The 25,250-nt window shown below is 40.9% G+C and overlaps 1 protein-coding gene across 2 annotated transcripts; it reads left to right on the forward strand.

Moving 5' to 3' along the window:
* On the forward strand, positions 1-25,245 carry LOC117575712 (protein serrate). Of its 2 annotated transcripts, XM_034260045.2 has the most exons (15): positions 1-138; positions 2,256-2,896; positions 7,336-7,453; positions 8,607-8,794; positions 14,108-14,162; positions 14,661-14,976; positions 18,108-18,241; positions 18,314-18,489; positions 18,603-18,846; positions 19,859-20,596; positions 20,664-20,870; positions 20,970-21,065; positions 22,079-22,450; positions 22,536-23,137; positions 23,653-25,245. In XM_034260045.2, exons 2-15 carry the CDS (start codon positions 2,648-2,650, stop codon positions 24,403-24,405), a joined length of 4,248 nt encoding a protein of 1,415 aa, XP_034115936.1. In that variant the 5' UTR covers positions 1-138; positions 2,256-2,647; the 3' UTR covers positions 24,406-25,245. The 2 variants fall into 2 exon arrangements, with proteins under 2 accessions (XP_034115936.1, XP_051864143.1); XM_052008183.1 differs by lacking the exon at positions 2,256-2,896.
* Positions 25,246-25,250: the final 5 nt, after the last annotated feature.

Genomic DNA, 25,250 nt, shown 5'->3' on the forward strand with positions numbered 1-25,250 from the left:
GCCTGAAGCGTACGCAAGCAGCGAGCGGAAGCCGAAATACTCAAGACTAGACAAGACCCAGATCTCGATATCGATTATCGTGTGTCATCGTTCATCGAGAAATTCGAGTTCGAAACTCGCGTCGCCGGTTTTTTTTGGGTAACGTTTCATATTCAACCGTATTTTTAGTGGTGTGTGACTCTCTTTTGCTGTGTCTGCGTCTGTGTCTGTGAGAGCTCTCGCGTGATTTGCTCCGCCCCGTGGTGGCTGCTGCGAGGCATGAAAAACGCCGCAGGACTCTTCGCTTTAGTCGAGCGGCGCGCTTCGAGCAGTGATGAGCAGCAGGCAGCTTAGTTCGCAGTATTAATGCCAATTGGATTATGTGAATGTGTGAACACAAAAATAATAACGACAACAGTAACAACAACAACAACAATAGTAATCAATGAAAATGATGTGAAAGTGTTAAATGTGTTACAATTAAATTGAATTGCTTGCTGATTACAACAAATGACGGGCAAAAGCAGAAAGCCCGAAGAAAGAAAGAAAAGCAATCATCATAACAACAATACAACGTAAAATACTAATAATACACATACAAACAACAAAACAAAAAAGTAAAAGAATAACAACAATAACAAATCAGTGTGTGCGTGTGAATGTGATTTGTGATTTATATTTATTTCTTTTACTGTCGATTTAACTCCACATAAATCAAAGCCTAACAAATCATTTTTGGCTCAGCGTGAGATTTTCAACTGTGATGCGTGCAAAAAACGGAAATAACGCTCAATTACTCATACAATAAACACACACACACACTTACACAAAATACATACAACACACACACACACAGCAAAAATGTCTATAAATTTGTTAATAAAAGCGCTTAAGTAAAAGTGCAAACAATGCGAATACGAATGCGAATCTTTGCCACAGTCGAACCACAATAGCCAACAACAATAACAGCAACAACAACAACACACACATGCAATGGCATGGTTTCATTGATAACGCAGACTCACCCACACACACAACTACTTATGCATAGCATATGCGAAACGAAACGGAATTGAAACAAGTCCCAGTGAAAGAAAGAAAGAACGGAACGCACAACAGCAAAAGCAACAACAATAAATAGCTCATAATGCAAGATAGCAACAACAACGGTGATAATGCCCGAGTGACACAGCAGCCAGAGATTGAGTGGAAGCAGATAGAGGGAAATAACTTTATAGCAAGCAGAAAACGCAAGCTTTACTTCACTCAGGGAGGAAGCGAAAGCTTTAAATGGACTTCAGCTTAATTAGCTGATAAAACTGATGAATGAATTGAGTAGAGGCATTTAAATATAATTGTTGAGCAGGTGTTAAACTATCAATTGCATTAGTTTAGTTGCATATTCTCTTCTTGCATGCTTTGCATATTATTTTCCCTTGCGCATTTTTCGCATTTTATTTTTTGCATTTTTGCAACTTCAATTGCGCCAATTGTCAAGTGCACCCAATGGGCGAGTGATGCACTTCCGGTTGCCACAGTTGCCACAGTAGCAGTAGCGAGGCAAATTCGACTCAAAGTCAACGACTTCCGTTCAGCGAATGAGAGAGAGAGAGAGAGAGAGAGAGGAGAAGCAAAGGGAGTAGAGAGTGAAGAGTGAAGAGGAAGCGAAGCAAATTACTTAATTAAATGGACAATTAACACCCGATCATCATCAGACGTTTTGCCGCACTAAACGAAGGGGAGGCTAAATGGCACAGGCCAAGTCCAAAGGCAAGAAGCAGGGCAAAACAGCTCAAGACAAGAGGAGAGTGAGGGGGCGTGGCGAGGGCGGGAGGTAGAATGAATAATGTGAGCAAGAGTGAAAATATCTGTAAATTAATATGCGCACAAGATGCAAATTGCTTGCTGGCCAAAGACACGAGCAACAAGCAACGGCAGCAACAGCGGCAACGCCAGCAACTTGCAACATGCCACTTGCAACTGCAACAGCAGCAACGGCAGCAGCGTTAAATTAACATAAATTGAATTGCATTTGCATTTGCTGCACGTTGCGACGCTTTTGCGGTTTTTGCGGCTGTGTTGCGGTTGCAGCGAGCACTTGTTGCATCCACAACAACAAATGCGTGTCAATTAGCGTTGATGATGCGTGCTTAAAAGCAATGAGAAATGGATTTTACAGGCACTCGCTGTGTTTCAATTCCGTTGCGTTTCGACAAATGCAACAACAACAACAACGACAACAACAACAATACTAATAACAATATCAATAACAGCAGCAGCAACAACAACAACAACAACAACAATAGTGAATGCATATCAACAAGTGGAAGTGTCAAGAAGTGTGCATAGAAAACAAATGAGAAATACTTGAATGAAAAGAATAACAACTATACTATGAAAAGCTCGTGATAACAACAAAATACTAAAGCTGAAAATATGCCCTGTGAAACAACAGCAACAACAACGAAATAAATATTCAACTGGGCATGGGCTAATTAAAGGCCAATCTATGTGCGTTACTTGTGCCAAAAGTTGTGGATAAACCAACAACAATAACAACAACAACTATATATAACTAAAACAAACAACGAGTAAAAGAAGCAGCGACAACAACAACAACCAGCAACCAGCATCGTCTGCAACAGCAGGCAACAAAATCGCGCACAGAATGTACAAAATGTTTAGAAAACATTTTCGCCGAAAATCAACAAAAGGCAATTCAACGACAGCAACAGCAACTACAACAACAGCAACAACAGCAACGGAAGACAGCCTGAGAATGTGTGGAACGAGGCAGAGACAGAGGCCGAGGCAAAGGCAAACAACGGCGCTGCGATCGTCGCTGATCGACAACTGTCGATCATTAAAGTCTGCCTGCAACTTAATTGCTTTAATTTTAATATTGTTAGTTCATAAGGTAAGCGAAAAACACACACACAAACACACATTTAAAACTCCAATCACTTGCAAAAAAAAAAGACGAAGCGAAACAAATTCCATGCGGGTGCTCAGTTTTAGTTGCCAGATATTGATTGCGTTGTTGGCCAAAAATGCGAGTTGATTCAACTTTTAGGTACTTTTTTGTATATGTTGTTGTTGTATTCGATGTGGCATCGCTTGTTGTGTTGCCTTGGGCTACAACCGCCACGTCTCTTGAGCTGTGGGAAGCGTTAGATGAATGAGGGTGCCACCAAAAAGCTACAAATTGTAGAATAGCTAAATCGAAAAGCGATCGAGCATTTTGAATCAAACTAATTGTTAAGCGAAGTTGCAAGGAGCACACAAATATGAAGAGAACTGCTAAAGAGTTGACTTCATACGTAACTGGTATAAATATATTGAAAATAAGTTTGAAAAGGTCTTAAATACAGATTTGAAATCTTCTTTTCAATTTAGGATAAAACTATCTTGATTCAAGATTTCAAACTTAAAATAATATGTTTTAAATCTTTCAATGCAAATTTAGCATAAAAAAATTGATTTAAGATTGTTTGAACCTAAAAATCTTATTTCAAGATTGTTATTTTTAAGTACGAAAAAATCTTAAATCAAGATTCTTTCAATCTACATTTTTTTCTCTTTGTGGAGCAGCCAAATATATTATTTTAAAATTTTTGTTGCTTTGCTTCAATGTTAAAATTTATTATCGAAGTTTTAATATAAAATCATTTTAAATTTGAACCCTTTTCTTATTAACGTATATATTATAAATATTTTCACACTGAATCATAGTTTTTTCCCTAGTTTCCTATAGGAAATACGCCACTAATAAATGCAGTAAAACTTTCGTCAATAAAAAGGAAGTAATAAAAATGTTGTCTCAATAACATAAAAATTGTCGTTAACTTACATGCATATTTTTGTTGAAACATTATTCCTACGCTTACTTCTGTTTTGCTGCATATCTGTAAATATTTAAAAAGAAAACAAAACAAAAACATAATTAGTCATGAAATTTAAATGTGGAACTTTATTGAAATTGACAAAAGTCGAATTAAATAAAGTTTTTCTGAATACAATTTTCTTTTGAAAACATTTTTAAAGCTTTAGACGAACGAACATGTTCAAATCGCTTGAACTAATTAGTTTTATGGTGCTTTCGTTTTCCGTTTAGAGTTTAGAGTTCAGTTTTTAGTACTGTTACAGAAAACAATAAAGCTCTCTCAATAAATTAGCAGTTGATGATGATGATGGGAAAGAGAGAAGTCAATTTCCCATTGCTCTACTTCAGTTTCCCTAAAGTAAACCGAATGCTTCATCTGGACACAAAGTTGTGCTACACGTTGCAACCACTAAATATGCATAAGAAGATATCAAGAGTCAGCCAGTTGGGGAATTGATACGCGGAACTATTTAACTAGCTACAAGTAACTATCCGAGGCATTGATCTTGGTCATCAAATGTTGTAACCTTGCCGCAGTATTGCGCTTGCCTCTTCTTGTGGCACTTGGGTTAGTTCCCATCGAGTCGGTAGCCAAAGTCAAAGTCAAGGCATTTATGTGGGGCGTAGACATCATAAAGTGTTGCCACAAAGTGCCTAAACATGTATTGAGATGCCAGCGGATGCCCGTTTGTGGCAATTAAACACAGGCAACGGTCAAACGGAGGAGTAAAGAGTATGAGCCAGAGAATTGGGAGACGGAGACGGAGAGGGAGAAATCCATAAAATTAATCGCGCTGGCTGCGATCAGGAATATAAACACAAACAACAATTTGATTAATACGCAACGAGTAGCCGCTGCAGCATTAGAATGCCCAAAAAGAGTTAACCCCAAGCACACACACACACACACACACTGAGACACTGAGGCTATCAAATTGATTACACACATTTATCTAAAGTCCCGCAGCAATAGCAACAGCAACAGCAGCAACGGCAGCTGAGTGCATTGATTTTGGGCTAAATTCTGGCGATAAAAGTCGCTTTGGGAATGAAAAATGTTTAACTAAATGGGCATTCCGAAATTGTTGAGGAATTTTTTCAGATTTTTATTTGGGGCTCAACTGCAACTATTTAGTTGTTAATTAAGCAAATAAACGGGTTAACAAAATATATATGTATATACGTTTAGAGTCTACATATTTTGTATGGGTCGATTTATGAGATGCTTCCAAGAAGTTGTCTCTGCGATATGATCTCTCGTTGAGTATTAACCCAGTTAAGGCCAGGAACTGACATCGCTTCGCAACGAAGCATTGAAGCTAAAGCCCCTCATAAGGCATGACATTTATTGATCATAAGCTGCGTATTAAACTGGCGGCAAATCGCAATCGAGAAAGAGCGCAAAAAAAAGAGATTCATAAAGATTTTCGAAAGGCAAGAAGAAAAAAAAAAAACAAATCCAAATGAGTTGGCGAAACGAGCTCCCACGATCATTTTGCTTACTGTCGTTGTTGTTCCTCATTTTGTTGTTGTTGTTGGTATTTATCGCAATACTTAAGGCATCAACAAATCGCTGTTGCAATTGCCACTCATTAGGGCTGCAAGTTATGGCAACTGGCGCCTCGCATATAAAATTATATATATACAATACGAGTATTTAAACGTAATTGAATTTAATGTCAATTCGCATAAATTCAGTTCGTTTAAGTTTCAACATTAATTGCTCCTCGAGTGCATGAAATTAATGATGTTGAACTGACTGGCTAATTTTAGGCATTCGCTGTTGTTTCGTTGTTGTTTGTTTGAGGCATTTCATGGGCCTTATCTAATCGAATTGATTACATCAAAGTTTGTCTTGTGTATTAGCGCCGTGATACCGAGAAATCTTCGGGGCAAGCAAGCAAGCAAGCAGCTGCACTTGCCGCCGTTGCTCATGAATGAAAAGAAATGTGATAAATAAATAGTAAGCAGCAACGAGATGAAGAAAAAAAAGAAACCGGTTCTCGAATCAAGAATCCAATCAACTTGGGGCACTGACCAAATGTGCAGCAACTCAGAGAACTCAAAGAACTCTGAACAAAGCGAGTGCTGTGCTGTGTGGCAAGCAGCAACTGCGCTGACTGCATTGATTGATCTATAGCTGGCTGCAACTTGAATGCTCGCATCACAATCAGCAGCCAACTTCAACGTTGCTTTTTTTGTGTTGTGTTGCAGCACAGGTGCGTCTCAGAAAACTTGAGAACTGGCAACTGCCGTTAGAGTCAGCGATGCTGTCCTGCGACAATCCTGCGGCTAAATTGCAATTTATTTCTAATAAACTTATCAACACAGTCAGCAAGGCAGCCAGGCAGCTACCTTGCAACCGGGCTGCGTGACAATAAATTTGCTGAAATATGAAACCATAAAAGTTGCTCGCTTAGCCAAGCTAAAAGTTTTCATTAGCATATTTTTTTTACTTGAAAGCCGGCTTCGCCTTGTAATGAACCCTAAAATACAAAGTTGATGGCCATGGCTGAGCATGAAGTTGCAGCCAGAAGCTTGAAGCGTGGTCATGGATGGTGTGTTGCACAATCTGCAGAGTCTCGCTGGACGCTGTTAAATTATGAGTTGCCATTAGGCTGCAATAGTTAAACTTTATGTGCCATTTCTCAATGGGGTTTGCAACTGCCAACTGCCAAGTGGCAACTGCCGGCTACAACTTGCAGCCAAAGTCTGCATCTAATGTGTTATTAATTTGATGGCAAATTCGCTTATCGATAGGCGCTTGATTTGCAACATCGACTACCTGGGCTCTCTCTAGCTTCAATTCCAGCTTCAAGCTCCAGCTGCTTTTGGCTTAACAAAGGCATTCTAAATTATACAAGCTGTTGGATATCTCATTTGATTAAGTGAGCTGAACCACCAAAAGCGGTCGCTCGTGTGTACAGTTAAAGGCGTTTTTTTTTTTTGGTTGTTGTTTAGAAAAGAAAAATACAAAAATATTTCTCATTATTTTCATGTTTCATTTGCCGCTAGATTTATCAGACTCAGAGAGTAAAGATCTCCTTTCATTTGCCTACAAACAAATTCGAAATACCAAACAAAAAAAAAAAACCGATTTTGATTTTGTTTCTTTCTCGTTTCCACCGTGTTTTTTAATTAAAACCTCTACCGTGGCCCAATCAGAGCGCCCTAGGTGGCTTATTAGTTTTTACAACAAGCGAACGAACTTTGGTCAAAAACTCAACTCAACTCAACTCGAATTGACTCGGTGTTGAGCATATTATTTGATATTAGGCAGGGATTGTGTCCATAGAGTTTTGGGGGGAATTTTCGGTTTTCTTCTTGGCGTTATTGTTGTTGTTGGTAACTTATTATAGCTTCGTTATGGGCCATGATTGATTTGAACGATTCGAAATTCGTTGTTTTGGTTTTGTTGTTAACATGTTTTGGCTGCGGCTTATTGCTGATGATGTACCTTTCGATTTTTACAGATATCCGCAGCTGGCAACTTCGAGCTGGAAATATTAGAAATCTCAAATACCAATAGCCATCTACTAAGCGGCTACTGCTGTGGCATGCCCAGCGAGCTGAGAGCCACCAAGACAACGGGTGAGTTGAAGAATATTAAGTGAATACTTTAAAAATGTTACTAAAATAATTAAAATAGATTCGAAGGAAACTAAGGCAATACTTTAAAATATTATTAAAATAATTTAGAGTACAAGAAAGCTAACTAAATACATTTAAAATATTTTAAATTGAAAAGGAATCTTCTAAACGGTTTGAAATCAATCTTAAAAATGTATAAATTGTTAGCCTTAAATTTAAAGAAACAAAGTAATACTTTAAAATAATTGAAATAGCTGAAAAAGTTTATTTTAAACGGTTTTAAATCAATCTTAGAAATATATAAATTGTTTGCTTTATATTTAAAGAAACAATCTAAAAAATTTTAAATATTTTTCAAAGAATTAATATAGAAGAAAAGGCATTTTTTAAACAATTTGAAACCAATCTTAAAAAGATATAAATTGTATTCTTTACGTTATTTTTTTCTGTGTATAAGAAGATTGCATAAGTCTTGAATTTGGCACACATTTTTCGTATAATTATCGCTCTCGTCAAGGTCATTTTATATTCCGTATGCTTATCACTTAGCGGCAAGTCGGATCATTTCCGAACACAGAGTGCAATAAATTTATAAAGTGTGCCTGTGTAAACGGAAGAAACTGTGTTAAAATTTGTACGACTTTCCAGTTCACTAGAGTTGCCAAAAAATTGAATAGATTACTGTTTTAAACAAAATTCGATAGTATAGTAATGATATAGTTATATTGTTGTAGGCATCATCTTAGTAATATTTATGCACTGTGCTCCATTTATCATTATTACACACAAAGTGTGATCATCTCTTCAGGGAAAATTGTAGAAATTATTTGTTATTTATTTGTTCTCTCAAAGATACATTTAACTGACTAATTGTACTTTTTACTTTACACTATTTTATATTAGAAGGAAGAATTCAAGAACTAAATGCAAAATCTAGTTGTTCTGTTACTTATCTCGCCTCAAAATTGCCTTTATTTCTTACTTTTAATTAAGTTTATGATAATTTATATCGTAATATTTTCACTTCACCCATTTTATTAATCTAATTGTAATGCAACAAAACTAACTTCTATTGCATTGCTCATTATCAACTGCTCTTAGTCGACTTTAGATAAATGATTTAAACTAATTCATCCTTTATTCTTTTTACCAGGCTGCTCGCCCTGCACAACGGCATTTCGGCTGTGCCTGAAGGAGTATCAGACGACGGAACAAGGCGCCAGCATATCGACGGGCTGCTCATTTGGCAACTCAACAACTAAAATACTTGGCGGCTCGAGTTTTGTGCTCAGCGATCCGGGCGTGGGTGCCATTGTGTTGCCCTTTACGTTTCGCTGGACGGTAAGTTGTTGATCTTTTCCACTATATACAAACATACAATACACACACTTTTGGCACGAGCTGTCACCAAAGGGGGCAATGCGGGTTAGATGAGGGGTGAGGAGGGAAGGGGGCACTTTTGTTGCTACTGTTCCGCATGGGCGTCATCGTTGGAATTTCTATGCGATAAAGAGTATAAAACCCCGCGAGTCGAGCAACTGGCAACAGCTCGAGCCAAAAGCAGCCAATGTGATAACGAAGCTTGGGGCAAGAGTTATACAAGTATCAGCAGCAAATATATAGTATTATTATTATAATGTGTATATCAAGTATTAAAATACTACACTATTATACAGGGAGAGGGAGAGAGCTGTGCTATGTTTTGTCTGTTTCCGCTAAACGAAGAAGAGGTTAAAAAACAAGAGCAAAACAAATCGAATTGAGCTGCAAATACTACAAAACTTGTTGACTCACGTTTGCTCAAGTCCTAAGCCCCAAAATACACATACTTAAAAAAGTATGAAAAATATATATGTATGTATATAAATCAAGTTGGGGCGACTCGAAGAAGAAAAAACAACAAAATAAAAGCCGCTTTACTCGCTGCGGTAGCCGCATATAAAAAGCAATTAAAAATTATGTTTTATTTTTTCAGGCAGTTCTCTTTATTTTTTTTTTTTTTTTTTGATATTTTATTCGGTTGGCTCTTTAAGCCGCTTTTGCTGCCGCTTCACCCTCGACTTGCGTTTTCGGGAGAGGAAGGAGAGGGGGTTGGGGGCATTAATTAAGTGCGCATAATGCGGGCTTATGACTGCTAAAACGTGGCATATTTGAGTGTTCTGGTTTAGCGACCCATGGCTGGCTATAAAGCATTCAATGCTGCCCAGCTGCCAGTTAACTTCAATGTAAACTGTCTTGGGCGTAGTTTGCCAGTTGCCAGTTGCCAGAGTTTAATTCGAAAAAGCACAAAAAAAAGCGAATAAAAAAACGGCAAATGTTTTGGGTAATGTACAAACACAAAACTAAACTTGGCTAACAATTACACGCCTTCGTCGACACTGCCAAACTAATACAACTCGACGTGCTGACTCTCTGTGTGCTGACTGCGACGCAAACTGCGACTGCGACTGCGACAGCGACGTTGGCATGCGCATGCGACGTCGTTTACATTAAGCGACTCGCTGAGTTGCTTATGGTTGGCTTTTGGTTGCCGGCGAGTCGCGCATGCGTCAGAGCTGGATACTGTGTCTTTGGCTTGGGCTTGGGCTTCGGCTCTGTCGTTCTGCCTCGAGACTGAGTCTGAGTTGGAGTTGGGAGTCGAAGTCGAAGTCTCGGGGCGCAGTGCGCAGTGTCGTGGTCGTGGCCTGAAGTGCGGACAACCTGTTTCGTGGGAACATTACCTTGTCGCGCTTGTCGCGTTGCCCCGATGGCGATACGTTACGCTTCGCTATGGTTTCGCTTTAATCTTGGACTGACTGCCAGATTGCCAGACAGACAGACTGAATGACTGACTAACTGACTGAATGACTGTTCGCTGTTTGCCTCGCTGCCTGCTTGCAGCTCTCTCACATGTGCTGAAACCTGGCAAATGTTTGCCCTGGCAAATTCTGCATAATATTTGCTTGGCCAGAGCCTCAAGAAGCCTTTCACAAAATCACGAAATATCTTCAAAAATCAAGCTGCCGATACAAGCGACTTGTTACTTTTGTTGTTGTTGCTGTTGTTGTTGTTGTTGGGGGCTGATGCGTCGCAATTGTCCCACTTTTTATTGGAATGACTTCTTTTTTTTTGTACGTTGTGTGTTTTTGTCGATTTTGGGACTTCGACTCTGTTGATTGAGTGAATGGCACGTTCAAAACTTATAAACATGACTTATGAAATACTTCAAACACTTTGGGGGCACAACAAGTTGAAGCAGCCACAGCAGCAGCAACAGCAACATCATATGTACCTACAACTACAACATCATCAGCACAGCTTCAATGTAACTGTCAAATACAAAACTCGAACAGAGCCCATCGACATCATCAACAAAAAACTATATATGTATGAATAAAAAAAAAACCACAACGAATTTCACTTGACAATAATTTTTGGTTGTTGTGTTGATTTGGAGTGCGGCGTGCGCAATCATCAAAAATGCTCAAGTGGAATTTGGCTGCTCTTCGGAAGACTTGCTCCACTTTGTTTGTGCCACATGAATGCCATTCACATATTGTACATCTACTTGGAGTTTCCCTTCCCTCTCCCTCCTCCTTAAACAGCCTCCCACTTACACACGCATATGTAGATCAAGCTATATTTGTGTGTGGTTACTACTTCTCCTCCTTCTCTTTACTTCCTCCCGTTTTGGGCCAGCTTTCGTTTATTCGTTCCAATGTCATTGATGAAAGTGGGCAGACCATTTTGTCCAAGTATTTAATAGCTGCTTTGGCCAAGTATGGCCAACAATTCTTGACTGCTTTGTTCACATTTCAGTGGGCCAATAGAAAATGTTGCCTGTGATTGCTACTCGATTTGATTTGGTATGAAATCAATATAAAAACGATAAAGTTTGACAGCACAATTTAGGCAGGAATTATGAATATTTAAAGTAACATTATTGGTCGATATTTATGAATGAAAATATGTGTAGCATATTTTTAGTTTTTATAGATATTAGTTCTAGGTTTAAATTGGTATTAAGCTGGATCGTTGCTTAAATGATGATTTCCTTATTTAAGTTGTACTATACTTATTGTGTTAGAAAACTTGTTCTAATCTGTAATTGCTACACGAATTTGATTTGGTGTGAAATTAATATAAAATGCATAAAAGTTGACAGCACAATTTAGGCAGGAATTATGAGTATTTAATATAACATTAATATGCGATATAAATTTAGAAAATGTTTGCTTTAGTTTTGGGTTCAATTTGGTATCAAAATGAATCCTACATAAATGCCGATCTCCTTATTTAAGAAGTTCTTTATTCATTCTATTAAAAAACTTGTTCAAATTTGTAATTGCTACACGATTTGATTTGGTGTGAAATCAATAAAAAATACATTAAAATTGTCAGAATTTTGAATATTTAAAATGATATTATTCTACTCCATTTATGACAAGCTTTTGGCAGATATTGCTACTAGGCTTAAATTGGTATTAGCTTTAGCTTAATTCTACTGATTTCCTTACTTAAGAACTACAATATTCTTTTTATAAAAAAACTTGTTCATATTTATAGCTGCTATGATTCATAATCGTTAGTTTTAATAGCCTACTAAACTATAACTGCAAGGAAGTTGAAGTTCGTTTAGCTAAACGTGCATTTCCTTTATAACTTTTCTATTAACTAACCCAGTTCTAACTTGGATATAATTAATCCAGCACTAGATTAGTTATATGTTGTTATTATGAGTGTTTTTTATTAATGGCGCGTGTCTGTTGTCTGTGAAATCCGAAACCAATTTCCAACGCCATTTTCAATTGACAAAACATCCGCTGGGGCGGATCAAGATTTTAGCATGTGCTGCGAGAAAGAGAGAGAGAGAGAGAGGGACAGAGAAAGAGAGAGGGACAAGCGCAGAGAATTTATGACAGGCGAGATGACAACAGTACGGGAAATTGAATGGAAATTTGAGTATGCGGCAATTGTGGATTGTGTGGATTGTGGATTTGTGACAAACTGTGTCAAGTTGCTGTCGCTGTTGTGGTAGAGGGAGGGGAGGGAAGTGGGCATAGCACAGACAAGAGTCAGAGTGTAATTAGGCAATGTCTGCTTTGGACTGATTTAGTGTCGCGTCGCCAGGCCAATTACATGGGAACAAGCCAAAGCGCTGGCCGCCGACGTCGATGAGCTCGCTCTCTGGAGCTCCTTCGATTGCTAAATGAGCATTTCCTGGCATCCAGCGGTGCAGACGACAACCTTCTGCCCCCCACCCCCCTCTATCCACAACTCAACTACTTCTCTTCGATCTTCTTCGGTTGCCTCGTCATCGTCGTTGTCTTTGGACAGTGGACTGTCGACGTTTAATTGCTTTTTGTGCCACGAGAAATCTTCTTCTGGCTCAGCTGGTCTCAGTGGTTCACTTTGCAATTACAAAAAAGCAACAGCAACAACGATGTCTTTAATTTTTATGCGCGCTTGCAGCGAAAGAGTGCACTAAAGCACAAAAAAAAAAGCAAAGCAAAACACAAAAATTTGTTTTCTTCAGCCAATTGCAAATGCGGACTTGGTCCAAAATTGCTGTCCAGTCCAGCCACAGTAACAAACTGCACCACACAGCGCACCACACTGCACCACTCCCTGTGTCAATGTTTAGAAAGTTTTTTTTTCTTGGTTTTTTTTTGTGTTAGTTGCTTTTGTTTTTGCGTGAAATTAAAGTGTTTGTTTGTGCTTTGTCTCGTTTTGTTTGTTTGTTTGTCTGTTTGTTCGCTTTGTTCGTTGACTGTTGTCTTCGTCGTCGTCGTCGTTGTCTTCATTTGCATCAAAGCATCTTGAGATTAAACTGTCCATTAGCGTCAACACTGAGCCGAGACGAAAAACCGACGAAATTCAAAGTCTCCAAACTCCGTGCAACTTTGTTTGCTACTTGCCGCATCGACTGTTGCCATACCCTTAACTTAAGGCGGGTATTTTGCATTTGTCACGAAATTTGTTAAAGCTTAAATGGGTTTTAGAAAGCGTAGGAAATTCTTGCAATTTACCTTAATGAGATAAAGATTAGCGTAAATGAATACAGCTCATTTATAACACCTTTTAGGGGAGTCTTTAAAAACTATGGTATAATTTGAATGTAGTAGTATATGGATATACGAAATATACTTCTTGGTGTATTTTAGTATTTCTTTTAGTATATGAATTTGGTATATTTTCACAATTAACCCGCAAAACGATTAGTGTAAATAAATAAAGCTCATTTAGAGGACAAATCTTTAAAAACTATGGTCTATTTTGAATATAGAAGTATATCGATATGCCAAATTAACCTGTTGGTATATTTTAGTAATTTTTTTCGGTATATTTTAAAGAGTAAATCACAAAAAACATTTAGCTGATAAGTCTTTAAAAACTATAGTATATTTTAAATATACCATTGTATATGGATACACCTAATATAGTCTTTGGTATATTATTTTAGTATATTTTAACCATAATACTTTGGCTTTTATTAAAAATGGGTACCAAGTATCCCACATTCAAGCACACTCGACTGTAGCTCGCTAACTTATTTTTCTTCACACTTTAATAACGCATTCTTAAAGAGTATTAAAGCTTCGGCTTCGGACGCAGCTAATTGCATTTTCTTGACTTGTTTTCTTACATCTTTTCTCCTACAATGTTCAATTACAGAAGTCGTTTACGCTGATACTCCAGGCGTTGGACATGTACAACACATCGTATCCAGGTAAGTGCGGTGGCAATTGCCGTGCTGCACGTTGCCGTTGTTGCCAGTTGGCTGTTGCCTGCTTGCAACTTGTTGTTCGTGTGTGTTGTGCACACCATTTGGCTTAATTAGCACGGCATACGGGAGCGCAGACGCAGCCCATAACAATAAGATGCAACAACTGCTGCAGCAACAGCGGCAACAACTGCAACAATTGTCAGCCAATTGAGCACAAAATGTTGTCAGCCGTGTCTCTAAAGCTATGTCTACCCTTTCCCCCTCCATTTCTCTTTCTTTTTTTTTGTGTTGTCTGCTTGCCTAACCCTATGCTAACTGGCCGAAATCCTTGACAACATTTTGTGGAACGCCAACGTTGATGCCACCATCGTCGTCGTTGCTGCTGTTGTCGCCATCGTCGTCGTCGTCGACGTCGCTGCTGTCCAACAATTGTCATTGCCTATGCAACCACAATCAACAACCAAAACAACAACAACCACCATCAACAATGCCAAAATGCAGATGCGGAAAGGTTAATTGAAGAAACATCATACTCGGGCGTGATTCTGCCGTCGCCGGAGTGGAAGACTTTGGACCACATTGGCCGCAATGCGAGGATCACCTACCGCGTCCGGGTGCAATGCGCCGTTACCTACTACAACACGACCTGCACGACCTTCTGCCGTCCCCGCGACGATCAGTTCGGGCATTATGCCTGCGGTTCGGAGGGTCAGAAGCTCTGTCTCAATGGCTGGCAGGGCGTCAACTGTGAGGAGGCCATTTGCAAGAGCGGCTGTGATCCCAAACATGGCAAATGTGATCGACCCGGTGAATGCGAGTAAGTACATCATCCAACTATAATATTTTTGTAATTATCATCTCTGCATCCCCTCTTTTTCACACCGTTAACGATGTGATTATGACACTTTTTGTGCTCCATGCGTCGTCGTCTTCATTGCTTGTCTTGTCTTACAAGCTTTGGGGCGCTTAATGGCTTGACTTTTGCCGCCCCTGGGGGCAGATTGCTCGCCATGTTGACCACTTCGTCACAGAGGAGACAGTTATAATGGTCTCTCTCTGTAGTCTCTTGACTTTTTTCAATGCGATTAACCAGTGAAATGGGGTTCTTTGGGTGGCTTTTTTATGCCGACAACACAGAGCAGAGCACAAGTAATAGTAATAATAATACTCCCAGCGGATGTGTAAATAGTTGTCAATCTCCATGTACCACATTCATAGTTGGGAAAGTTTCTTTCTGCTTCGATTTTTCGCGCAATCCTCTGAAGCAGCCAACTGCAGAGACATGGGAAAAGCCACTTAAATAACCATTTGACCTCCATCAGTTGACTTTTACTTCGATTTTGCAAACCATTTCCGGGGTCTTTTTAATCGGGAAATACATTTTATGTAAACTATTGTTTAATAAAAACAAAATGAGTAAATGAAGTGACAACTTTTGAGAAAGAGAAATTAAAGAAAAAAGTATTGTTAATCTCTGAACTTGAGGACAAGAATAACCTTTAATTTTTGCTGCATTTTCAAGCTAATAGCATCCCAAAGAGGGCACAGATTACTACAATTTTCTGTGGTATTCACAGTAACTGTCCCCTAGGGAACAGTTTGAAAGGGTATCAGAGCCTTATAAGGCAGGCGTCTCCATAATAAGATCGTCCATGCAATCACTATGAAGTTGTAACCAGCTATAATCAGCAATCAACAGCCATCGATGTTGCACTTTCCACTGCAATTCCAGCCACAATTCTCTACATTTTCAGTCAGATCTAACTATGGCTAAGACGAACGCTAAGGCTAAAGCGAAGGCGAAGGCGAAGGCAAAGGCTTTTAGAGCTCTAATCAAACACCCGCACGAGATGCCCAACTGCAAAAGGTGGATACGCGAATGCATTTGCTGCCAAGTGAATGGTCATGCCTGTTGCCAGAATACAACATGAACGGGTTGCCAGTTGCCTTTGCAGCAGGCGGCACGAAAAAACGTTTGTGGTTTTCTCGAATTGTTGTTGTAGTTGTTGTTGCTGTTGCTGGCGTTGTTAATGTTTGAGCGTAACACAGAATACGTGAGCCAACGGCTATGATTGCATTTCTCAGCCCAGCAGCCAAAGCTACAATTCTTCCTCCTCCTTTTCGCTTGCTTCGCTCCCCTCTCGATCTGTCTGTCTGTCTGTCAGGGAGGCAGTCAGGCAGCATCCGTCTCACAGAGACAGAGACAGAGAGACAGAGACCGCCTTGGCATTGGGGAGGAGGGATCCTTTGGCGAGCTGATTCTAAATAGCAATAATTAGCGTGGCCTAGAAACCATCACAAAAATATCAGCGAAAAGTTGAAAGAAACCAGTCAAATGTTTGCAAGAGTTGCAACAACTGTTGCCCAGTTTTTTTTCTTCCTTCTGCTGCCGCGGTTGTTCAACAGATTTTCGCACAGGCTGCCGCAACAACAATTATAAACGAGAAGAAAAATTACTTTTAGCTGTTTGCACGTTGCTGGCCCATTTGCGCTATGTTGCGCTGCGCTGCAATAGATTCGTTTACAGATAACAACAGGCTGCCGTTTTAATGAAATCATAAATTATAGACATCGAACAACAACGTCGTCTACGTCCGAGAGGCCCAACCAACAACAACAACAACAACAACCCATTATGCTATATACCATCGACTGACTATCGCTGGCAACGTCATGCCCCAGCTTGTAGAGTTAGCACCTCCATTGGCAGTTGCCAGTCGCCCGTTGCCAGTTGCCCAGAGTTGGCGATAACTCGATGGCCAACCAATTTTAACTTTGATCCCTGCACTTTAGCGTGTTGTTGCGATAAAATGCTCTCCAGCATGGAATGCTCTTTTTATACTTGTGGCCTAGCATTTGGCTGTCTACCAAGCCAAGGCTAAAGTTCAAAGTGACCCAATTCAGTGATTAGCAGACGCGACACAGTCGCGACAGCGCAACAGCAACATGCGTTCCCCCCTTTTTTCTGCTGCTCTGTTGGCCCATGCAAATTGATACATCGTTTTTATAGATTCTCCTTGTAATAATCGTGTTGCCAACAAGCTGACACGATACCATTTGACAGCACAGCGATTGCGAACATTCCTTAATGTGAGAAGTGAGTGGAAAAGTAAAGGAAATGTATAAAGTGTTGGTTTTTTATGCTTTTAAAAGTTCATGAATTAAAGCAGGATATAAAAACATATTTCAATTTAAAAGCAAATAGAATATAACAAAAATTAATTAATATTTCATTTAAATGTAGGCTTCATTTTGTGGTTTAAATGCCACAAAAGTTAAAATGATCAAATCTAACAGTAATAACAACATAACATTAAATCAAAGGTATTAAAAGTTTGTTCTTTGTGTTTTACAAGCTCAATAACTTAAACAGAGTATCGAAATGAATTGAGAACATTAACGAAAATGTGTAAGAAACTTCTACTTAAGGCTTTTGCAATTTTAATATTTAAAGCAGAAAATTAAAAATTAAAAAAATGAAGAGTTCAATGCGCCAAATTAAACTTTAACTTATACTTTGAATGTGGCTAGAGTTTAAAATAGAAAAATTTAATATGAATTTCCAATTTACGAAGATTTGAATTTTTAATTTATGATTTAAATAGACACATTTAATATGAATTTTCTATGTATTAATATTTGAGTTTCATATAAAATTACTCTTCATTTCACATCTCAATTTTAGTTAAATTCAACTCTAAATTACTTATTACTCTTTATTAAGCCAGCGCTAATGAAGCAATACAAATCAGATCAATTTCAACTTATATCTTCTGCTGAAATATTTTGCCATTTCTTGCTTAATCAAAAGCAGAGTGTAGCTATCGTAAATTGCAAAGCTAGTAAATGCCGCATGCACTTGCAGTGTTTTGTTCCCCTTCCTAATTTGCAATTGTTACAGATTGAAAACTAATCACATGGCTGTCTTTTTCCCATCACCTTCAACAGATGCCGACCTGGCTGGCGAGGTCCGTTGTGCAACGAGTGCATGGTCTATCCGGGCTGCAAGCATGGCTCCTGCAATGGCAGCGCCTGGCAATGCGTATGCGATACGAATTGGGGTGGCATATTGTGCGATCAAGGTAAGTGGAAACACACACACCTGGGAATCGATGGTGTAAGTGTAACGCATTTGCTTTTCTCCTCTCGCTCAGATTTAAATTACTGTGGCACCCATGAACCCTGCAAGCATGGCGGCACCTGCGAGAACACCGCACCGGATCAATATCGCTGCACATGCGCCGAAGGTTTGTCGGGGGAACAGTGCGAGATTGTGGAGCATCCATGTGCCACACAGCCGTGCCGCAATGGCGGCACATGCACACTCAAGGTAAAACCCTACTCAATTTATATATAGTAGATACTTCTTCTTCCTTTTTTTTCGCTGCTCACAGTGCCATAAAATAATTTAATATGCTATGGTTTCACCATTTACATTTGCAGCTAACGAATGCAACCAGACCGACAACATATCGCTCCATGCGTGGCATGAGCTCCTCCATGGGCAAACCGATAAGCCGTCGCAATTCAATACGCAGCCTCTCGGGCTTGCTGCAGGAGACACAGAATGCCAGCAGCAACAGCTCCCAGCAGCAGCAGCCACAGCAGCAGCAGCAGCTGCCGCCACTTGCAGCAGAGTTCACTTGCGGCTGTGCGGCAGGCTGGACGGGTCCAACATGTGAAATAAGTGAGTTTTGATTTAATTTTTCGCATTTGCCAGCGGGCAGCAGCATTCAGCAGCGTTGACTGCAGCACGCGATTAGCCACAGCCACAGCCACAACAACACGACTCGTTGGTTGGCACTCGATCATGCAATTGAGTACACACGCATTTGACTGTAGCGAAATGAAATGAAACGTAGCACGCACGCAAAAGTAAAGGCAAAAGCCCGACTTGTTTTTGTTGTTGTTGCTCTTGTGGCCACGGTGGTCTGGCAAATTTGATTTTGCATTCCAATTGGAGCACGACCGAAGCAACACACATTCACCATCACCATTTTAAACCATTTCGAATATACTGCAATGAAAAGGCATAAGCTAATTAAGTTTACCCACTCCATATAACAAAAGACTTAGGCAACAAACTTGGCAAGCGCTGCATGTGAAAATTTGTGATTTACTACCTTATGCATAAAAAACAAATACTTCGGGTCAAGCTGAAGAGGTCGCCTATCGGTTTTCATTTATCAGCAAACAAAACAAATGAGTTGCGTGCAAAGAAGTGAAGAGCGAAGCTGATGTTGGAGTTGAGTTGAGGACGCGCGCGATTTCAGGCAAATGATAAGCCAAAGGCACGCAGCTACCAGTGCACTACACTGAGAGAAATGCTATTAATTAATAGTGTTTATAATAAAGTTTGAAACAAGTTTAATTTTGCAGCTTCATAAAGGAAATTGAGTTTTCATCCGTTTTTAAAAATTTGCGTAGAACTAGATTTTATTTTCCAAGTGAATTTTTCGCACTCTGTAGAGACGCGTCCAGTCTGGCTGCAGGTTCAATGACTGCACTGCAAGCAGGCACCTGCTTGACCAGCCCAGCAGACTCGGGTGGCCCTTGGGCCTCATCAACTTGAGCGAGCGAGAGCTCAACAACAAAATCAACACATTTGCACTTGAGCTTGTGGCTTTAGCACTCAACCAAAACCTTCACTCATCCCTCTCTCGCTCTTGTCTCTCTTTCTTCCGCTTCTTTCTCACCAGATATCGATGAATGCGCTGGAGGTCCCTGCGAGCATGGTGGCACTTGTGTCGATCTAATCGGCGGCTTTCGCTGCGAATGTCCGCCCGAGTGGCATGGCGATGTCTGCCAGCTGGATGTGAACGAATGCGAAGCATCCTATGCCGCCACACTACCCTCCACCTCGACGCTGCTGACAACCACCGCCAGTGCGATCATTGCCAGCAATCTGAGCAGTTCGGCAGCGTTGTTGGCTGCGCTCACCAATGCGGTGGCTGCCTCGAATGCGGTGGGAAACGGGCCGTGTATCAATGCACAAGAATGCCTTAATTTGCCCGGCTCGTTCTCATGCCTCTGCCTCGAGGGTTGGGGCGGCGCCACGTGTGCGGAGAATCTGGATGATTGCGTTGGTCAGTGCAAGAACGGCGCCAGTTGCATCGATCTCGTCAACGATTATCGTTGCGCCTGCGCTGCTGGCTACACGGGACGCGATTGCGAAACGGATATCGATGAGTGCGCCACATCGCCCTGCCGCAATGGCGGCGAATGCGTCGACATGGTGGGCAAATTCAATTGCATTTGTCCGCTTGGCTATTCGGGCACATTGTGCGAGGAGGCCAAGGATCATTGCACGCCATCGCCGTGTCTGCAGGGCAGATGCCTGAACACGCCCGGCAGCTACTATTGCCACTGTCCATCGGATCGAGCGGGCAAACACTGCGAGCAGCTGCGTCCGCTCTGCTCGCAGCCGCCCTGCAATGGTAAGTCAACTAAGCATAACTCAAAAAAAGGAAGCACTAGAAATGAAGTCTAATCCTTTTTTCGCAGAGGGCTGCTTTGCCAATGTGAGTGCAACGGCAACAACAACAACAACAACGACGACGGCAACTACGAAAACAACAGCGACGGCGACTGCAACAACGACATTGACGCCAAATGGGCAGCCCTGCAGCGGTCATGGCAGCTGTGAGATGAGCGACGTGGGCACCTTCTGCAAATGTCATGTGGGCCACACCGGCACCTTCTGCGAACACAGTGAGTAATCCACAACTAAAAGAATACCAAGACAGGGCAGACGCAAAACAAAAAAAAAAAAACAGACAAAAACAGCAAACTCATTAACTCTTTCCGCAGATCTCAACGAATGCTCGCCGAATCCTTGTCGAAATGGTGGAATTTGCCTTGACGGTGACGGCGACTTTACATGCGAATGCATGTCCGGCTGGACAGGTGAGTCGCTGCCACTGCCACAGCAGTCGTTGCTTAAGTGAACGTCAAAAAGGCGAGCGCAACAAGTGCAGTCTTAGCCAGCAAAAAACAGTTCATAATGAATAGTGTATGCTCTAAGCGTAGTTTATAGCTTAAATTAGGATTTCATTAAAAACAGCAGAAGAGAAAAGCAGCACATAAAATAAGTTTTAGTTAAGCAAAAGCATAGCTAATAAGCTTGAAGCAGAGAGAAGCTAGTAAAAGTATTAACTGTGGTTTCATTTAATTTGGAAATTATTCCCAATTTAGTTAATTTTTTTATTTTATTTTAATATTGCAATAATTAGTGTTAAAGCATAATCTTAACTTTACTTCAAAGCGAGTTGTCTTAACTCATAACATAGTTAACATGCCTTGACGTGTAGTGTATAAAAACCTGCTATAAGCCTGTCTGTTAGTCTCACTGGTCGCATTATCAACGCTTTGGTAGCTTTAAATGAGCGCGAGACTGAGAGCTGAGCACGTTAAGTGAGTTACACACACACACACATACACATGATTACACTCGCATGTCGGTCGCATTTATTTGAACATTGAAAGTCGGCAGTCATTACAGCCTCAATTTGTGGCGAATGCGGCAAAAGCTGTGAGCGATAATAATTGTCGCATTGGTCTCAGTTTGCCACATGTGGCAGGCGGACGCAGCCTTGTCTAGGGCCTTCCATTCGCCAGCTTTTTGTGTGTTTGTTTGTTGTTCAATATGTGATTTGCATATTTCCCGCGTCACAGTTTGCAATATCCATAACAACAACAGCAACAACAAACAAAATACAGCTTTAAATTTAGATACATTAGCAGGAGATACACTTTGAATTAGTTGCAGAGTTAAAGATACATCGATCTATGTCAGCATATACTTTTACTTTTACTTTTTTTCGCTGTCGTTGTTGTTCATTTGCGTTTTCAATTTCAATTTGCAATTCGATGCAAGTTCGTTGCCTAAGTCTTTCGTTTTGCTCTCTCTTCCTCTATAGGCAAACGCTGTTCGGAACGCGCCACCGTTTGTTATGCGGGCCAATGCCAAAATGGCGGCACCTGCATGCCCGGTGCACCGGATAAGGCGCTGCAACCGCATTGCCGCTGCGCTCCCGGCTGGACGGGACTTTTCTGTGGCGAGGCTATCGACCAGTGTCGTGGACAGCCGTGCCACAATGGCGGCACTTGCGAATCGGGCGCCGGTTGGTTTCGCTGTGTGTGCGCCCAGGGCTTCTCGGGACCCGATTGTCGCATCAATGTGAACGAATGCTCGCCACAACCGTGCCAAGGCGGCGCCACCTGCATCGATGGCATTGGCGGCTACACTTGCATCTGTCCGCCTGGACGCCATGGACTGCGCTGCGAGATATGTAAGTCGCTGGCAAAAAGCTACGCAGCAGTATTGCTGCAAGTAACTTGGCTAACTTTTGTGCTCTTTTCCCTTCCCCTCTTCAGTGCTGTCGGATCCCAAGTCGGCTTGCTTGAATGTCAGCAATACAATTTCTCCTTATGCGGCGCTGAATCAAACGCAGAATTCGCTGGACACCACCGACGATGAGCATTGCAATGCGTGTGTCTGCGAGAATGGCACATCCCGTTGTACAAATCTCTGGTGTGGTTTACCCAACTGCATCAAACTCGATCCACTCTCCAAGTCCTCCAATCTCTCGGGTGTCTGCAAACAGCACGAAGTCTGTGTTCCAGCTGCCACCGAAACTTGCCTCTCACAGCCTTGTGTTGTGCGTGGCGATTGTCGCGCTATGGAGACGCCATCGCGACGTGTTGCGCCTCCAAGACTGCCGGCGAAGGCCACGTGTTGGCCCAATCAGGCGTTGGTCAACGAGAACTGTGCCCGACTCACCATTCTGCTGGATCTGGAACGTGTGGGCAAGGGAGCCACAGTGGAGGGACTTTGTTCGCTGGTTCGCGTGCTGCTTGCTGCGAGGCTGATCAAGCTGCCGGTAACACCGCAGGCGAGTCCTGGTGAGGATCAGGGCATGCTCATGGTGCTGTGCGATGTCAAGACGGGCACCAATGACACCATCGAATTGACTGTGGTAAGCATTGATAAAATCATTAAACACTTACTTAATCTTAATCTTGTTGGTAACCATATTTAAATTGTACGTCAGATTGAATTTCCTTTTGAATTTTAACTTACTTATATTTTATTATTTTTTTTAAATAGGTAATTGTTATAGAAAATTTAGTGAACTGTTTATTTAGTGATTTAGAAATGATGATTTAGTTTGTTACTAGAAAATTTATTTTGGTCATATTGTAATTCAATGTAGAGAATATTTATTGACTTATAAATTATTGTTTTTATAATAATACACCTTTTAAAATATGGCTAGAATTATCAATTTTTATAATTTGAAAAATTTCTTCAATGAGTTAATTGTTGAAATTGAATATTAATTACTAATTGTATTCCTAACTTCATAAATGGTTGAGATTAGTTCAATATTTAATCGTCTATTTGTTGTGTTGCCAATTGAATCAATCAAATTTACTAAATTTCACACTTGTCTTATACAACTCCTTTTCTTTTTCTTTCTCCACTTTGCAGTCTTCCAGCAAGCTGAATGATCCGCAGCTGCCCGTGGCTGTCGCTCTGCTAGGTGAACTGCTCAGCTCCCGTCAACTCAATGGCATTCAGCGACGCAACGAGCTGCAACTGCAGCATGCCAAGCTGGCAGCTCTAACGTCCATACTGGAGGTGAAGCTAGAGACGGCGCGTGTGGCCGATGGCAACAGTCACAGTCTGCTGATTGGCGTGCTCTGTGGCATCTTCATAGTGCTCGTAGGCTTCTCTGTTTTCATCAGCCTCTACTGGAAGCAGCGCTTGGCGTATCGCAGCAGTTCAGGCATGAATCTGACACCACCGTTGGACGCACTGCGTCACGAGGAGGAGAAATCGAATAATCTGCAGAACGAGGAGAATCTGCGACGCTACACGAATCCACTCAAGGGCAGCACGAGTTCGCTGCGTGCCGGCAATGGCATGGAACTCAGCCTGAATCCGGCGCCCGAGCTAGCGGCAACTGCAGCGAGCAGTTCGGCGCTGCATCGCTCACAGCCGCTCTTTCCGCCCTGTGATTTTGAGCGTGAACTCGATGCGAGCACGGGATTGAAGCAGGCGCATAAGCGCAGCTCACAGATACTGCTGCACAAGACACAGAACTTGGACATGAAGAAGAATACCGTTGGATCGCTGGAGAGTCCGCGCAAGGACTTTGGCAAGCGATCGATCAATTGCAAATCTTTGCCGCCGTCGGCGAGCGATGAGAGCGGCGATATGTTGGCCACTGTGGTGGTCTAGAGCTGATGGTCGACTTTAAAAAACTGGGCAACGATCTCACGACCCAACACACAGTCCACATAAAAACACAGACAGACAGAGAGAGAGAGAAGAGAGAGCGCGTTCTCCGCTTAAAAAGTTCCTCGCATTTAGCATGGCATTTTGCGATTCCATTGCCACCGCACGGGGCGCGATTTCCAAGTGCATTAGTAGCTTAAGTCTAGTTAGTATAGTTACTAGTTAGTTACTTACTTAAGCTAGTTAGTTAGTTAGTTTTTTTTGGCTGCGTAGTTAGCACTCTTTGTGTTGCAAAACTTTTGTTAGTAGAATTTCTCAATCTTTAAGCTCTTTCGCTATCTTTTGTTTTGTCTCGATCGTTTTTTTTTATTTTTCTCGTTTTCACCGCTAAGCAACATCCTACACAGTGTGATATTTAGTGTAACCCAAATGCGCGTATATCTCGATGTAGCGCATCTCTTTGGCCAGCATATAGCTTGTATATATAGATATGTTAGCATCGCATAAGTTGTAAATAATTGTAAAGTTCTGTAGTTACCGTTATTGTATTTTCGCTAATCGAATTAAGCCCAAAATCATAATAAAAGCAAACAAAACACATGTTAGACTCTAAATCAAATTGTTTATATCGTTCGCAATAAATAATTAATGATGATGATCAAGTATAATTAATGGAAATAGCTGTGTATTTAAGTATTGATTAACAAATTGATTCACAACTCACTCTACATGTATTATATAGAAACTTAGTAATATTTATTTATTATCTTATCACTCTGTAAGCCAGTTAACTTTGATCTAGCAGCAATAAAGCAATATCATTAATGATAGTAAAAACATAAATCTAA

The sequence above is a fragment of the Drosophila albomicans genome, chromosome 2R (genome assembly GCF_009650485.2).
Source record: "Drosophila albomicans strain 15112-1751.03 chromosome 2R, ASM965048v2, whole genome shotgun sequence".
Classification (NCBI taxonomy): domain Eukaryota; kingdom Metazoa; phylum Arthropoda; class Insecta; order Diptera; family Drosophilidae; genus Drosophila; species Drosophila albomicans.

Excerpts from the sequence above, each read along its gene's own strand:
- LOC117575712 (XM_034260045.2), top strand. The coding sequence starts at position 2,648 with ATGTACAAAATGTTTAGAAAACATTTTCGCCGAAAATCAACAAAAGGC. Across the intron at positions 18,242-18,313 it reads TGGCATATTGTGCGATCAAG|ATTTAAATTACTGTGGCACC; the intron begins GTAAGTGGAAAC and ends CCTCTCGCTCAG. Across the intron at positions 23,138-23,652 it reads ACACCATCGAATTGACTGTG|TCTTCCAGCAAGCTGAATGA; the intron begins GTAAGCATTGAT and ends TCCACTTTGCAG.